The 18,729-nt window shown below is 33.6% G+C and overlaps 1 protein-coding gene across 1 annotated transcript; it reads left to right on the forward strand.

Moving 5' to 3' along the window:
- The first annotated feature begins 1,727 nt into the window (after positions 1–1,727).
- On the forward strand, positions 1,728–5,532 carry LOC141630234 (uncharacterized). Its single transcript, XM_074443086.1, has 9 exons — positions 1,728–1,924; positions 2,047–2,092; positions 2,187–2,220; positions 2,852–2,924; positions 3,337–3,405; positions 3,497–3,583; positions 3,741–3,873; positions 4,854–4,940; positions 5,131–5,532. The coding sequence occupies exons 5-8, from the start codon at positions 3,346–3,348 to the stop codon at positions 4,904–4,906; spliced, it is 333 nt and encodes a 110-aa protein (XP_074299187.1). The 5' UTR covers positions 1,728–1,924; positions 2,047–2,092; positions 2,187–2,220; positions 2,852–2,924; positions 3,337–3,345; the 3' UTR covers positions 4,907–4,940; positions 5,131–5,532.
- Positions 5,533–18,729: the final 13,197 nt, after the last annotated feature.

Genomic DNA, 18,729 nt, shown 5'->3' on the forward strand with positions numbered 1-18,729 from the left:
TTACACTTATTTTATTTTACCCTCACAAAATAAAGTAGATGTAAACTATTTAATAGGACAGAGGGAGTAAAATTTAGTACACACACGCTATAACTAACAAACTTCCGTAGCAATTCGCTTAAACTTCATAAAGCACTGAATCCTCCTAGCTGAAAAATTAGCTAATATCCTCAGTGTCTACGTTAGAACAATTCAACATTCACAAACATCTTTCACAATTTGTCAATCACACTCACAGAGAAACACTTGAAGATGGAAAAAAAAAAATATAACAATAACACCAAACGCTATACACCTAAAAAACATAGATTTGAGGCGGATTTGTTATTTAATTTCGAGTCGACCAAAGACTCCCAAAATTCTGCTACCTAATTGCTTGATATCAACTCGACAATTCCATCAAATTTTACATTAAATAGCAAGTGAATATTTCGATAAATAGCAAGTCAATTAGTCTTGTGTAAGATCGTTAGATACACAATTAGTCTTGTGTGCGACCATCTATGCATTTCGTAACACAATGCCTTATATAACATGAAAACAGATATAATAGGACAAAGGGAAATGGAGTACTAAGTTCTCTTAATCAACACTGCAAATAGATCTAGACTACCTAATTCACGAAATTTGAGTTACCAATTTCACGATTTCAACAGATTGAGGTAATTTCTCAATTTCCCCCAACCCTAATTTACTAATTTTATGTTGTAAATTTACCAATTTTATGAACATAAACCCTAATTTCACAAACATAAGTCAACAATTTCAATTATGTATGCCAATTATACGTAACTCGAATCAACAATTTGTCAACTGTGAGTAGTTGACGGATTAACAAATTCCAAGTAATAAAGTCGAATTTCTAACAAATTTCAAGTAATAAAGTCGAATTAATGGAGAAATTAAAGAAACCTCATTGAATTTGCAGCGTTGGTGAAAGATGCGTTAAATTTGCGTCTTGATCTCCATTGATAAAGGAAGAAGAAAATACTGAAGCTTGTCTTCAATTTGAGGAAGCAGTGTGCTGACGGGGGAGAGAGATATATTGGAGAGAGAAATCAATTTGGTTAAATGACTAAGGGTGTGGACGAAAATTAAATCGTCTTTTTGGTACGACGAAAATTAAATCGTGATATGATATTAGCCATTTATTTTTCTAAGATCAAACGGCTGTGAGAGGTTCTCACGGTTCTCATTATATTAGTGGTTCTCACCGGATCCCGACCCTATATATATATATATATATATATATATATATATATATATATATATATATATATATATATATATATATATATAAAGAGAGAGAGAGAGAGAGTCGAGATCTGGTGAGAACACCTAAATATTTGAGGATTGAGGATTAGTGAATATAATATCACAGGTTCTTCAATATAATATCACGAAAAATCTGACCTTTGCCAAAAAAAAATTTTTTTTTGAACAGGTGTTTTTTTTTTATAATATTTTATCGAATAACCTGTGATATTGTATTGATGGACCTCTGATATTGTAACGAAATACTCAATCCTCAAAAAGATAATGTATCCTCACATGATCCCATTCATATATATATATATAGATTTAGGATCCGGTGAGAACGAACACTCGGTACAAACAGTGAGAACGACCTACAACCATTGGATTTAAAAACAATCAACGGCTGAGAGCATTGCTCATATTTCATTTATTTGTTACGTATATAACATAACTTCTTCATAACTCTTTCTCTCTCTTCTCATTTTTTTTCCATAATTTTATCTCTCTACCTTTATTTTTCCCCCAATTCGATTTCATCAATTCAATTTTTTCTGTCAAAATTCCAGTTAATCGAGTGACGACGATGACGAACGACGCTCATTCAACCGCAATATCTTCATATCAGGTTCATATCAGCTTCCGTAATCGAACAATCTCGCTCATTTTTGTAAGTAATGGTGTTTGTCCGAGCTTTAGTATCAATTGTTTTGCCGAATTTGTCAAATTTAATGAGTTTGACCTCAAATTTCTCCTTCAATTCATTACTCATGCTTGTAATCACTTTTTCAGGATCAATTTTTGCATTTTGCGTTTTCCTCGAGGTTTTGTTATTCAGGTAATTTTCTCATTTTCATGTTTAATTTAGTTTTCAATTTCGTTTTATTTAATTTATGCTTTTAATTTATTTACGTATTCACTTTTCGTTCCAGTTAAAGTTCATCGTCGACCTATTTGTTCGATCGGGTACTATCTTAACCTTAATTTTTTGTACATTACTAATTTTTCACTGTTTTCCGTTATGTTTTGTTATTTTTCCAGTTTTTGTGTCATTCTCTTAAAAATTGTATTGTTTATTTTTCCAGTTTTTTGTGTCATTCTCTTAAAAATTGTATTGTTTATGACTTCCGTTTAATAAACTCCTAGGTACATTTCTAGTTTCGTGTTTAGTGTCGGTTGACTACAAGTGTGTGAACCTATTGGTACTATATTTGAGATCTGCTCATTAGCTCTCATAAAATAGAATTAAATGGAGTAATTGTGTTGTAAAAGTATGTGTATCCCTTTGTCTCAACCATTTGTTCACAAATTGAAACAACGGAAAAAAACATCCATTGACATTCTTTGTGAAAGTATATTACATTTTTTCCCTGTGCTCGAGTGTTTTTTATGTACGGTTTTGCTTGTTTATCCTAATTGGTTTAGAAAAGGTGATGATGTTGTATGATTATACCCTAGAGCTGCATTCAACTGGTATGGGCATTGTTTTGGTTATAATCCCTGTGTAAAATTTGTGTAGATAAATAACATAGATTAGTTTGTCACAGGTTGTACTAACATGCTTTGGTGCTCTTATCCTATGGCCTAAATATAACAGATTTACACTTATGGATCCCTTTGGCCATTAATTGCATTTTAACGGATTTTAGTTACGTTTAATTACTTTCTAGGTACGTTCTTTACGGTTCCTATATTTGTTCTGTCCTAGGGTGTGAATTTTGGCTCCTATTTTTATTCTGTGCTAGGGTGTGAATTATATTAATGTAGAAGCTAAGTAACTATGAGCATGAATTATTTTCTCCCAGCATACTAAAATTATGTGCTTTCAATTGGTGTTATGTTTGGTACTATACATACCCAAATGACTAAACATGACACCATTCCCTTCTAGGTACGCTTTTACAAGTAATAGGTTCGTATATTTGGCTAGTATATACGTTAACCCCAAATGACTAAACAAAAGAGGGCATGGCGTCCTTGAGACCTCGGAAATGGGTCATGGATATGGTTTTTTTTCTTAAGTGTCAGCTTGTCTATTTTCATTTTACATAGTAACTAACAACGTACATTCTTTTATTCTAGGTCGTTGATATGTTTGGGATCTATTCAACTATTTCCCCAGAACTGTTGTATATTCCAACAACCGCACGCGTGAGCTGAACCTCATTATTTGTATCCCACATAACAATATGAGAAAGAATTTTTTTTTGTATGATTTAATGTGTTTTACTGTTCGATGTAGCATCTTAATCCAAAGCGAGACAAAACCCTTGGTCGTAACTACATTAAAACATCATATATGCCGAAGGATGGGACGTGCGTGAAAGCTGTAAGTCCACTAATATTTTTTTCGGTGTAATACTCGTCATTTGGTCGATGTTTGACATACATTAAAACATCAATGTTCAACATTTTTAATCAAAGCGCTAACACCATTGGTTCACGAAGGTGACATTGTCTTACATGTCTTTTAATTTGTTGTACAGATGTTTATCCCCATCATCAAAGAAAAGCATTGGTTTCTTTGTGTGTGTGACCTTGAGATGGAGAAGAACTACATTCTGAACTCATTACGTACTGACAATCTTCAGGCCGACACGGAGCCGAGCTTGCTGCTTGGTAACCTTTATTATATACTATCCTCTTTGCGAGTTCTAGTTACGTTTAATAAGCTCCTAGGTACAATTCTAGTGGTTTCTAGTTTCTGTGTTGTGCTAAGATGTGTATTATTCAAATATACTACTAGCTAAAAACATGAATTAGCTAGCATGAATTAGTTACGTATTGTGTGAGATCCACTGATTTTATACACTTAAGGAGCTCTTTAGCCATTAGGTACATTATAACGGGTTCTAGTTACGCTTAATTAGCTACTAGGTACACTTTAGTGGCTTCTAGTTTCTGTGTTGTGCTAAGATGTGTATTATGCAAATATACTACTAGCTAAAAGCATGAATTTATTTTGTGTCAGTTTACCAAAAGTATGTACATTTATTAGTACTATGTTTGAGGTCAACTCATTAGCTCTCATAGAATATGATTAAATGGAGTAATTATGTTGTGCTTACTTCATCCCAATTACATGCCTACCTGTATTCATGTAACCTTTTGTCTCTGACATTTGTTTAAAAAATGAAATAAAGAAAAAAAACATTCATTGACCTTTATTAAATGTTCATAGAAATTGCATCGATTATCGCACTAACTGCATCCATTTATTTGTAGCTCATTATTATCAGTATGTCTTACATGCATTCATTGACATTTATTAAACTATGTAAAACCAATGTCTCAACATGACACCACTCCTTTCTAGGATTTCGGTTTTATGGCTTAGGGTGTAGGAGCTCTTTTAGCTACTAGGTACGTTTTTATAGGTTGTAGGTACGTCTAATTGGCTAATAGGTACATTTACCCCAAATTTACTTTCCCGACCTACTTAAAGAGCTCACATAGGTACTAGGTACATCCTAATGAGTTTCAGATTCATTTCATTTAAATGGCCAGTAGGTACATATCTCCCAGCTGCCTCTTCGTCAATAATCCTGTTTTTTTTTTTTTGCGCGACCAAAGTAGTGAGCCTGTTTTAAATGTTAAAGGTATGATTGTGGCGTTTACATACTCAACTGGACTGGTTGGAAGCTGGTTGTGACACATCTCTATGGAAATCTAAGAGCTATTACAAGGTTCGAAACTATTTATATTATTTTTCTTTCCATGACTAATTGTAAATATTAGTGGTGTTACTAATATACAAATTGTTAATATGCATGACATGATTGTATATAGAAAGGTTGCAATCAAGTTGTTACGATGGCAAGAACATAAGAGGAAGAAAATTATTTCGCAACTTTTATCATTTTAAGGGTTTTGCAGGCATCTTGAAGAAGTATGGTAGTCATAATGAAAGGGCCAAGAATTAGCGTAAATGTCATTCAAGTTGTTACGATGGCGGTCATACCTCATACCTCAAAGCTGAGAAGTGTGGTAGTCATATTCGAGATAGACAATGGTTCGAAAATATGTCACTCTCCCGTTTCAACGTTTGTGAAACCTTTGATACTGTTTAAGACGGTCATTATTGAGTACAATTGTAAAAAAAAAAAAAAAAAAAAGTTATGTATTTGTGGCAATTTGGAATGATTCATGTGTATTAGCCATTAGAAATTTAGGCTCGGAATAATTCGTGTGTATTAGCCATTAGAATCATTTTTTGTGAACCCTTGTATAACTTTGGCAATTAGAAGAATTGTATGTATCAGCAATGTTTTTTGCAACTAGAATCGTGCGTATCACGAATCAACAATTAAGATTGTTTTTTTTTTTTACCTTTTGGCAACTAGGAAGGATTGTCTCGGCTATTCTTTTGTGTTTCTATCCAACAATGACTCTTTTGAGTACCGTTGATACTACTGTTTATGGCAGCCATTATTGGCCCCTTCGTTTCTTTTGAAATGGAGTACATAGCCCATTTCTAGTTTTGGGACATAGGAAGTAGGTCATAGACCACATATTTGGGAATGTTTTCTTAGTGGAGTAGTTATTCTACGATCTTGCCAGATTAATCGAGTGATTGAGGTGGTGAATGAGGAGATCACGCACAGATCAAGCATGCCTCGCATTGCAATTATAATGACAATCATGATTTCCTTAACATTTCAGATTAATAAAGTCGATCAAGCATCAATAACATAATCGAATGAACAAAATGTTGATCCCGTAAATAATTACGGTACACTATTGGACTTATCTAGATACATCATTCACCTGTGTAGATATGTTTTTCACTTCAAAAAAGATATGTGCTAGTAATCTTCATGTTTAAAGACTATAAACCAAAGAATGACAAATGTTTCCGCAAAAGGAGTTAACGATAAAATCTCACTTTTAGAAATTTGTAACTGAAATAGTCAAATACGCAAAAATGCGTCGTTCCGCTAAAAAAAACTGATATTATTTAACGTCTCTAGTTACAATAATGATCTGTGTAATGTGTAAGTAATCTTCCTCCAAGCCTGAAACACGTAAACATAACAATTACGTTAGTAATTAGATACGTAACACTACTACAAATACAGGCAACTACAACGGCCCTTTAACAACGCTTATTCACGAAAATCATCAAAACACGTTGTAAAATTGATGCCGCGAATTTTACTAAACTTAATTACAACGGTTCTGTGTTGTTAACCGTTGTTATTGGTTTTAACAACGGGTCATACTTGAAAAACCGTTGTTAATATAAAAACTAATAACAACGGTTGAATCTGTAATACATTTTAACCGTTGTTAATAATTTGGCGCAAAATTAGTGAAAAGTAATCACAACGGTTATAGTTACATTACCCGTTGTTATTACAATCAACAACGGTTATAGTTACATTACCCGTTGTTATTACTTTCAACAACGGTTGTAGTACCCCTACCCGTTGTCATTGATTTTTTTGACATATTTCATTTTGGCGCAAATTTGGTGAAAATATATTACAACGGGTATATTTTAACCGTTGTAATAAAGTTTTGACAACGGTTGACTTTTATTGACCCGTTGTTATTAACATATAACAACGGTTTTGCTTTGAGCACCCGTTGTCAATAGCTTATCTTAATAAAAAACTAATTTACAAACACATACAGCATACCACACAAACACACACAACACCAGTTAAACCGTTGGTATCCTGAATTTATTCTTCTCTCTTCCTCGTTTTCTACATTCTCGTTGCCGGCCGTCGCCCAGATTCCGTTGCCTTCCCTTATCATCCTGCTCGTTCTCTTTATCATCATCATCATCAGGTATGTTCACTTTAATTTTGTGTTTCGTCATTAGGGTTTTAAGACGATCATCTTTTTTCTTTTTCATGCATATGTTTGTTTTTCGTCTTCTTTGTTATCTTTATCATCCCGCATCATCTACTTCACTCCTCTTATTAGGGTTTAGGATTTTAGAAGCTCAATCCGTTGTTTTAAATTTTCATTCTTATTAGGGTTTATGGTTTTAGATAATACTCTGCATGTACGTTGTTAAGTTGTTCATTTCCTATATCATTCATATTTGGGTTTTAGGATTATCATGGGTGAAAAACGGAAAAGAAGTCAAAAGAATAATAAGCTTGGGGATAATAAGCCTGGTAAGAGGGGTGCTGCGAAGTGCCCGAAAGCCCTTGCAGCTATAGCCGCGAAAGACCCGATGGAAATAACATGGAGCTCGAAGGGTTTCCCTACTGGTCCAAATGCGGGTTATTTATCCAGTTAGATTGGATGTTGCACAAGACAGTTTGTGCCTATCCATTTAGATGATGTTAGAAATTTGAATCCAAAATTGGCGGAGTTATACTTGGCTCGTGTAAAGGAAGCCTTTATTATACCCGATGAATGCCATGATAAGTATTTAATGCATAAGGCAGGGGATGTCCTAAGGCAGTGGAAGTGTGACGTTGCTAGGGATTGGTTGTATGTGGACAAGGCAACGGGGGAGATGCGTAAGAGCTCACCGGCAAACAAGTGTCCCACCATCAGTCAGGAACAATGGGATCTTTTCAAAGAGATGAGAACTACTGAGAAGTTTCAGGTTAAATATCCTCGCCTTTTAAAGATTTACCTATCATTTTTTTAATTAATGAGTCCTTTATATAATCTTTTTATTATCTCATCTACTTGCGCTTTTATATAATTATTTGAAGGCCTTTAGCAGAAGAAATCGTGCTAATATTTCATGCAAGAAAGGAAAATGGTATGGTTCTCGAGGCGGTTACAGAAATATAGAAGAGAACCTCGTAAGTAGCATGCATTATTCCCCTGTGAGACTTTATTTTTTTAATCACACTTGGACTTGCATTGATACACATTTACATGTATAAATGTTACCATGTTAATGTGTAGGTGGCAAAGGGAGTGACCAACTTGGATCGGCATGTAACTTATAAAGAAGGGCACACGCCTAAAGGATCCCGGTCGCGTGACAAATATGATGAGGAAGTGTTGGCCAACATAGTAAGCATTATTTTATTAAGACGAGTTCATTACTAACTTTATTATTTTAGTCACAAATATAATTTGAAGTTTATTTAATATATTATAGGACAACGTATTGAAAGAGGTAGAAGAAGGGAAATTCACTCCCAAAGGGTCGTAATGACGTTCTTGCTAGAGCGATCGGCCGACCCGAACATCCAGGTCGTTTGAGGGGCGTCCCGTTACAGGTTGGAGTAACGAAATATTATGGGACAACTGCCCCGATAAAGAAGAAAAGGAAGACTAAGTCTGAGAAGGCTGACATGGTACCATTTATTCTATTATTTTCATTTAAGTTCAATTCACATGTTATTGTTGGGATAAAAATTGCTGACACATTACATTTTTGGCACGCGGCTTCAGTTAATGGCATCCGTACTACTAAAGTTGAATGCTGGAGGCAAGCTTTCCGAAGAAGAAGTGAAGATGATGGAGGATGTCATTTATAAAGGGGGTAATAAGGTACAACAGATTGGTCAAGAGGCCGCTACTACCTTGGCAATACATGAGAAGGAAGTATCGGTCAACGAGATTCAGAAAGATCAGGTACCTAATGCTTCTGAAGTTGTAATAACTAAAGCCGATCAGGTACCTAATACTTCCTTATTTTTCTTTTCTTTTTTTGGGGGGTAAGATCAGGGGGTGTGTTCCCTGCCAGCTCTAATGCTATAACTTCTGACATCGTGACATTGGTTAATTTTATTAGGTAAAAAATGGGTCTGAAAAGGAGATGCAACTTGAGAAGACGGCTGATGGAAAACAAAGATACATCCCCTTCAAGTCGGTTCCCTGTTTTCAGTAAGGTATGCATGAAGTGTTTAATTAGTTAAATTTATATGAATTCTATTAAATTTCGGGATATAATAATGTATGTGTATATTCTTCAGGCCGTAAACAAGAGGCCAGTTATTCTTGCTGACCCTAAATTCGTAAATCCATATGTGCGTGTTGGCCGGGGTCTCGTAGAAATGCACACCAAATCAGTAGCGGAAACTGTAGTTCATGGCAAAAAACTTTTGCCGAATCATAGAAAAGTAGAGATAACTACAGTCTTTCCAGGCCATGAAAACTTTCAACTGCCTGTCCCAGTTCGTAACGACATTACCATTCTGGGAGATGCGGTTGGAAGTTTCATCCAATAGCCTGAAACTCACATCTACTTGGCTCGGCCGTCTCCGCCTCAGCAGCCGAAAGCAGTTGGGGTTAGAAGAAATACCTTTATATATATGTTAGATTTTTAATTGTTGAATGTTTTTATATGTTAAATTTATATGTATTTGATTTTTGTAGGGAACAAAAAAGTCGGCTTTGGCAGATAAGCTTAAGTCCACAGACATGCCAACTACCTCGCCGAGACAACAACTTGATGAGGTATTTAATTAACTTCTCCATTTTTATGAAAACCTCCCTTTAATTTTTTTTTGTTTCTGTATTTCTAAAAAGCATGGAAATTTTTTGTATGTAGGGAACAGAAAGGCCGGCTAAGTCAGATAAGCCTACGTCCCCGGACATGCCAACTACCTCGTCCAGACAACAATTTGATGAGGTATTTAATTAACTTCTCCATTTTTTTAAAAACCTCGCTCCCTTTATTTATATTTTGTCTGTATTTCTAAAAAGCATGGCAATTTTGTGTAGGGGACAAAAAAGACTGATAAGCCTAAGTCCCCAGTCATACCTGCTACTACTACCTCATCATTGAAAGAGCAGGTTGATGAGGTATTTAGTTAAGTACGCTTTTATTTTTATTACTCCAACTAGGATATGTTACCTTTGAATTTTTTTTATTATTTTAATTATCTACTTGTGTAGGTTGGTGGTAGTAGCACAAAATCAAAGAATCATTATTTCCCCGACCTGAAAGAAGTTAGGAGTTTAAACTCCACACAATATTCTGGGAAGGATTACATGCAAAAAGTAAGAACGGTGACGATGAGGAAACTGCATGAGGAGGCTTGCCGTCGCATAGCCAACGAGCAATTGATAATTATTCCACTCGAGAAGGATATTCTAGGGGTTGAGCGCGAAGCACTTATGTCATGGGATATGCTAGCCATTTGGGCTGGCCTAGACCAGATTGATGTCCAACACCTATTTGTTTGGATGAAGTAAGTTTCTTAATAAATAATTTCATATTCTAATATTCTGACTACTAGATAGTGTTTTAAATACTGGAATTAATACCGTAATAATGTAGGATATTGAAATTGAGAGTGATCCCCAAGAAGAAGATTCCATCTGATCAATACGGATTCATGTGCCCCTATGTTTTATCTTTATTTATTCCGGAATTCTCGTTCGAAGATCGGGTAGATTATATTGCTCAGCAATTGGCGACAACCAAGAAGCTGATTTTTGCCCCTTATAATGAAAAAGGGTAATAAACAAATTAATATTACGTTTTCCCCTACAATTGCATTTTCATAACTAATATATGTACTTGTTAATAATGATGATGTCTCTTGATGTAGGACTCATTGGGTGCTAGCAGCCATCATGCCGACAAAGAAGAAAGTTTTTTGGTTGGACTCTTTACATAATCAACCAAGCGAGACTTTTAAGCGCTTGATTAATAAGTAAGTTTATAATACTGATTTATTTATAATAACATTAAGTTTCAATTTTTATTTATAGCAAAAAGCTCATTTTTGCCCCTAAAAAAATGAGTTTCTGCCTCTTTTTTTTTTAAAAAAAAAGGCCTTTGAGAAGAGAAGAGCTAACGAGCAGGATCAACCCACGAAAGATTCTGATGATGGCCCTGACTTTATTACGATAACAGGGGTACGTGCTCAAATACAATACATTAAGTGCAAAAATATGTGTTTAATACTATTACAATACCTAAAGTTCAAGATTCTGATGTGAACCTTCTCTCGTCTGTTTGTTTTTATGTAATAATAGGCCCCTCGCCAGCCGGATAGCATACAATGTGGATACTACGTTTGTCAGTTCATGTTGGAGATTATTAGGCGGAGATATATCCTTATTCCAGAAAAGGTTAGTAATTTAATAATGTGTTTATTACTTTTTTAAAATTAGAGCTGATGTTGTCTTGCTTGCTGCTATACCATGATGTTGCTATGCAGTATTTGATGTTGTTACAATAATGTCTTATCTTTGTTTTTTCCGCAGTATGTAATCAATCCGTCACAAGAGATTCAGCAGTACTCAAGTTTAGATATAGACGAGGTAAGGGACATGTTGGGCAAATACGTCTTAGAAAATAGAAATGCATGATACTCAGAGTTTAGATCAGCTTATTAGTAAAATTTTTGTTGAAGTTAGGGAATGATTAGTTCATGTAAATTTAACTCCTTGTAAGTAAATATATATATATATATATATATATATATATATATATATATATATATATATATATATATATATATATATATGATGTTCTTTATTGTGGTTGAATTGAATCTATTGAGTTCTGATGAACCCAGTTGTGATTTATGTTGGTGCTGGTATATGGTGCTGCTGATATATGCAGGTTTTTGAATGGCATGAAACAAATTTAATTTTTAAAAACATTAGGAGTTCGTAATAAAAACGGTTACTAAAAAAACAGTTGTGAAGACCTTTCACAACGGTTACTAAAAAATACCGTTGTGAATACCATTCACAAATACCGCGCATAATATTCAACAACGGGTTTTAAACGAAGAACCGTTGTTAAAAGTCTTCACAATTTTGGAGGGAAAGTTACAACAACGGGTTTTAAACTAAGAACCGTTGTTACTACAAATTTCAACAACGGGTATGTAGCATATACCCGTTGTTAAAAGTCTTCACAATTTTGGAGGGAATGTTACAACAACGGTTATACATATGACAATTGTTGTTATATTATTCCCACCAAATTTTTGAAACACTTTCCACAACGGCTTACACGCAACAACAACGACTTTTAACCGTGGTGAATACTTTCGACGACGGTTTAAGTAAATAACCTAACCGTTGTAAATACCTTTTACAATGGCCGCTTTAACAACGTCCGCTTTTTGTTTTTACAACGGTTTTTACCCGTTGTTATAGCATGTATCTGTAGTAGTGTAACTACTGGCAGCTCCAACCTTCTGCTAGCAAAACATGTTTAAGATCTTTATACCATTAAATATCAACCATGTTGCCGCATATGTAACCATTAACAGGACATGCACTTTAACTAATTGAATTTACAACCTGATGATCAGCCATATCATCAAACAATCGTACACTAAACTGTCTCAAAGAAGACTATCTCAACTATCTCAAAGAGGACTACTGAAGACCAACATCAACAATGCATTATCACATCTGTACACTAACAGTGCAACTCCGGATTGAAATTAACATAGTCCAACTAAAAGCCTAAGTAGTGAAATTAGTGTCTGCTAACATGTCAATAAAATAAAACCAACACAAAATCGAACGAACTCCAACGAATGAAACCAAAATCAAACCTAACCAAACTGCCTCAATAAAGCAATCTTCTGATCATTTTAATTTTCATCTTAGCCCTAAAACGGGAAAATAGGATTCATTTTTGCAATTAGTTTTTATATAACAACAATCTTTGTGAAGAAGAAAATATGAATGATTGTCCTACTAAAAGAATAATAGAGAACATTTTTCAAAGTAGGGTCTATTTCAAACTATTTCTTTTTAATGGACGTCATCACTTTTTTCCGATTGACAATATAGTGTAAAATTAATAAAGAAAATAACATAGCGTCATTTGAAATTTTATCATCCATTATTGATTTTGGAATAAAATTTTCATAGACTTGTCAATTTGTCATATGAAAATAAATGCCAACCAAGGTACTATCAGGATGTTGGCCTAATCAAATCAAATCAGGATATACTAATTTTCATGTCCGTTATGTAGTTACGCTAATCAAATACGAAAAACAACAGCTCCTAATCATCGTCTAATTTTTTTGAAAACTGATACGCATCAATTATATTACTAGATACGCTAATCAAATACGAAAAATAACTGTGATTTTTTTCGTCTAATTTTACTAGAAACACTAATCAATTACGAAAAAATACAGCGCCTAATCATCATCCAATTTTTCTAAAAACTGACACTTAGCAATTATATTACTAGATACGCCAATCAAATACGAAAAACAACAGTGATTATTTTTCGTCTAATTTTCTTTAAAGCTGATACAAATCACTTATCTCACTCGATACACTAAGATTAACACAGATAGTACTATGTTTGGTAAAATACAGACCCAATGAGTAAACATGACACCATTCCCTTCTAGATACGCTTTGGTAGGTAGTAGGCACGTATAATTGGGCTAGTATGTACGTTTACCCCGAATGCCCTTTAATGTCCTACTAGTTATGTATAGTTGGCCAGTATGTATCTGCTTATTTATCGTCTAATTTTGTCTTAAAACTGGCTCGCATCAATTATATTAAAAGATACACTAATCAAACATGAGAAACAAGAATGCTAATTCATGGTCTACTTTTTTCTGATAACTAATACGCATCAATTGTATTTTTTAAATACACTATATAAATACACCATATGCATCGATTTTATTACTAGATACGCTTATCAAAGAAAAAAACACAAAGATGATGAACCAATTGCACTAACAAAGCTAAATCGGAAGACGATTAACACAACAATGAATTAGAACGTGAAAAAAAAACATCAGATAGAATAGAAAATGATTCAAAAGACCTGTAAGATAGAAGACTATTTAAAGAACATACATACCTAAATCAGGCGACACTCTTTCGATATCCTTACATCATCAGTAGGAACAATTGCGTCTGTACAATTTTCAACCCCAATTATATCCCTAACAAAAGAAAAAAAATCAAATCGCTTTCAATTGATGATAGATACATGAATTATGTAGTAAACGATGAACAATCAACAAAATCATATCAGTTACGAGAGATTTTGTGTATTAGTCTCATTGATAAAATCAGAATTAATCAATCTTAGATACATGAATTGTGCAGTAAAAGTTGGAACAATAAACAAACTCACATCGTTTTCAATTAATTTTGCGTATCAATTTCGTTGAATTCCGCCGTCGTCTACCGAGTTTTCGCGTCCTTTTTCTGGTAACTCGTTCGCGCGTTTTTAACAGTTGAGAGAAGGGAGAGTGAGAGAGGGAGAGAGAGAGAGGGAGAGAGAGAGAGAGAGAGAGAGAGAGAGAGAGAGAGAGAGAGAGAGAGAGAGAGAGAGAGAGAGAGAGAAAGATGAAAAGTTAGAGAGAGGAAGGGAAATTGTATAAAGATCAGGATATAATGTTTTTCACTTGTTTTGTCCGCCGTTCGATTGTAGTTAATCTAATGGTTATAAGTCGTTCTCACCGGATCTTGACTATATATATATATATATATATATATATATATAGTATTAGGATCATGTAAGTCCTCCTCTTACATGTGAGTCCATAAATCTCATTGTAAGCTTTTGGATGAAGGAGATGAAAGGCTGAGATTTGCACAAGAAAAAAGGGGATTAAAGCTAATTAAACCCACTCTCTCACTACCTTTACTAATCCACATTAATCAAACACCTAATTCACTATATAAGATTTATTTTTCCACCCACTTATATCTCTTCTCACACAATAACATTTTCCCCATCTATCTAAAATCCAACAAAATAAAAAAAAACCCCAAAAAAAAAAACACTCCTTCCTCACTCACCACCCCAACCCACCCGACCACCTACCAACCACACGACCCACGACCGACCACCACCCAAACCCGCAACCCCACGACCAGCCTCGCCCGAAACCAACACCACCCCCACGACCCACCACAACGCCATCAACCACACGACCCACGACGACCACCACCCAAACCCGCCATCCCACACGCATCCCACGACCCACCACAATCCGACAACAATACCACCTACACCACCACCGACCATCACACCCACCGCACTGCCGCCGCCCTGCCGCTACCCGCCTGCCCTCTCTTCCTCCCTTTCTCTTTCAGATCTCGTTTTTTTTTTTTGAAATATATATTTTTTTTTTTATTTTTTTTTTCAGATTTGGAGTTGGTGGTTGGTGTTGAACGACCATGGTGGTTGGTGTTGGTGGTTGGTCTTGAATGACCCTTTCATTCACCACCACCGACCATCACACCCACCGCACTGCCCTCTCTTCCTTCCTTTCTCTTTCAGATCTCGTTTTTTTTTTTTTTTTGAAATATATATGTTTTTTTTATTTTATTTTTTCAGATTTGGGGTTAGTGTTGAACGAGGTGTTGGTGGTTGGTCTTGAACGACCCTTTCATGTTTCATATTTCGTTGTAAAAACGTTTCGAATAAGATTGGATCGTGAAAGTGCCATTTTTACATAGAAATGAAGATCAAACCCCTGTTAGTTTCGTTGATTCAAACTTCTGGGAAAATGACAGAGAAGAGGGTTTAGGGGTGACTGGGAGAGTGGGAGTGGTTTTTTTTTTCTTCAGTTTTCGGTTTTTTCTTGTCATATTTGGTTGGTCTCGTGGTTTGATGTTTCAGATCTGGTATCTTTTTCTTTTTTGAGTTTGTTGAATGTGTAGCGTGGTGGTGGGTGTAGGCGGTTTTTTTTTTACCTTCCTCTTGAGTTATTAAAGTTACACTTTTCACTATTAAAGGGCCATTTTTCTCTATTAAAGTTACATTTATTAAAATTACAGTTTTCTCAATTAAAATTACATTTTTCTCTATTGAAGTTACATTTATTAAAGTTACACTTTTCATCATTAAAATTACATTTTTTTCTATTAAAATTACACTTTTTTTTCTTAAAATTACACTTTTTCTGCTAGAATTACTTTTTTTCGTGTTAAAATTACACTTTTTCCGGTTAAAATTACACTTTTTTCTGTTAGAATTACACTTTTCCTCCTAAAATTACACTTTTTATCCTTGGAATTACACTTTTTTCTGCTAAAATTACACTTTTATCAGCTAAAATTAGACTTTTTTCTGCTAAAATTAGACTTTTTTTTGCTAGAATTACAGTTTTTCCGGTTAAAATTACACTTTTTATCCTTGGAATTACACTTTTTTCTGCTAAAATTACACTTTTATCTGCTAAAATTACACTTTTTTCTGCTAAAATTAGACTTTTTTTTTGCTAGAATTACAGTTTTTTCGGTTAAAATTACACTTTTTCCGGTTAAAATTACACTTTTTTCTGTTAGAATTACACTTTTCCTGCTAAAATTACACTTTTTATCCTTGGAATTACACTTTTTTCTGCTAAAATTACATTTTTATCTGCTAAAATTAGACTTTTTTCTGCTAAAATTAGACTATTTTTTGCTAGAATTACAGTTTTTCTGCTAGAAATACACTTATATCCATTAGAATTACACTTATTTATCTCAATGGACTTGGTTATATTCTCATTGGACTAATGTTACACTCTCAGTGGACTAAAATTACATTATCAGTGGACTAAAATTACACTTTCCTGGACTAAAATAACACTTTGCTGGACTAAAATAACACTCTCATTGGACTGAAATTACACTTTTCTGGACTAAAATAACACTCTCATTTGACTGAAATTACACTTTTCTGGACTAAAATAACACTTTTTGTCGTTAAAATAACACTCGTAAAATGCTAAAATTACAATAAGTTGTGATAAAATTACAAAAATTTAAAATATTATTCGTCAAAATCACTCAAAAAAGACTGAAGTTAAACTCGTAAAACGCAAATTTCAAAATAATATCCGTCAAAACCGCTTCGTAGATTAAAGTTCACTTTTTGCTGTTAGAATTACACTCGTAAAATCATAAAATGTCGAAAACTTGTCTAAAAAAACGAAAAAAACCAAAACAGGAAAAGTGTTAACAAAATTTTCATAAACTTTGAAGAATAAGACAAAAGGTGGTGTTAATTGTGTATGATAATGAATTAGTAAATGTATTATTAAAACTAGAGAGAGAAGTGAATTAATTAGTGTTAAATGTGTTTCTTACTTTCAATCTCAAGCACCCATCAAGCATGATCTAAGGGTTATGGGAGGGACTTATGGACTCAAAAGATATGAAAGACTTATAATAACTTTACACTATCATTACAACTTATTTGACGGGAGTATATAATACATGTATAGTTTATTATTATTATTATTATTATTATTATTATTATTATTATTATCATTATAATTTATTATACCGTCTCAAGTTCAACTCGCTAAATACCATATAATATTATTATATAATTATTAAATACGGAGTATTACAGAGTATATATAATGTTAGTTAGTATGGCATAAGTATATGTATACATGTATCGTATATCGTATTGTGTATTATTACTATCACTAGGTTTGGTGCCCGGCTTCGCCCGGGCTACCTTTTTTTACCGTTAAATTTTATTTTTAATGAAATAAACTATGTTGGAGGTGTCTAACTCACACGTTTACTATTAATAATATATTTTTCAATAGCATATCTTGTAATTATGATGAAATGTAAAATTTATTTTCAAATTATGAGACACATTCATTGCCCCGTTATTAATATTATTACTTTCACAACATTCTTTGTTAATATCATTATGTCCACTACTCCCGTGGTTACTGTTGTTTCTTTTACTAATTCCTCTATTTTTTTCTATTAAATTCATTATTCCCGTTAATTTTATCCGGCCTATATTTAAATAAATAAAATATTTCCTTGAGTCGATTGGTTATTTAATTGTTCATACGTTTTCTCATTGCTATCACTGTTACTTTCACTACATTCGTTGTTACATTCGCTACTCCCACTGTCATTATTATAACTGTCACTACTCCCACATTAATACTGTTAAATTTTATTAATCTCGTTGCTGCTACTATTACTTTGACTACATTTAATTTAATTTATAATTTTATGATGATACTAATTAATTCCATAAGCGGGGCATGTTAATTTTAAGGAAAATTACTATATTGTGTTTTCTAAAATTAATTACTTTAATTTAATTTAGTTTCCATAAGTATTCTTAATCAAGGCATCTTTATATTATACTTTTAACCCAAAATATATAGTATTTGCATTGAGATCCCTTAATCGGGTCCATCACACGGTGCTAGTGATTTAAAACTATATAGTATAATTAATTTGTATAACTTTCTTTAATTACATTGAAGTCCCTTGGTTTCTGGATTTAATATATAGTATTGATTACAACTTATTAATATTATTATCATTACCATCTTATAATTATTATTATTTTTTATTTTATTTTGTCTCATACATGACTCGTAGAAATGCAATATAATATTATTTTATAAAATATAAAATGGGATATTACATGGAGGAAAACCAATTGCAAAGCCGCCAAACATAAGTAGTCCATCTCATCATTGCCACATAAGCAACTACCGTCTAAATTTGACGGATTAAAGACAAATGGTCACGCTTGGGGGGTAAGTAATAGAGTTTAAGGGTAAAAGCGATAAATTGAAAAACGCGAGGGTACAACTT

This window comes from Silene latifolia, chromosome 2 (assembly GCF_048544455.1).
Source record: "Silene latifolia isolate original U9 population chromosome 2, ASM4854445v1, whole genome shotgun sequence".
In the NCBI taxonomy this organism is placed as follows: Eukaryota; Viridiplantae; Streptophyta; class Magnoliopsida; order Caryophyllales; family Caryophyllaceae; genus Silene; species Silene latifolia.

Bases quoted from the DNA above. Each gene is read 5' to 3' on its own strand.
- LOC141630234 (XM_074443086.1), top strand. From the start codon at position 3,346: ATGTTTGGGATCTATTCAACTATTTCCCCAGAACTGTTGTATATTCCA. The intron at 3,406-3,496 runs GTGAGCTGAACC...TGTTCGATGTAG, and splicing joins ATATTCCAACAACCGCACGC to CATCTTAATCCAAAGCGAGA. The intron at 3,874-4,853 runs GTAACCTTTATT...TAAATGTTAAAG, and splicing joins GGAGCCGAGCTTGCTGCTTG to GTATGATTGTGGCGTTTACA.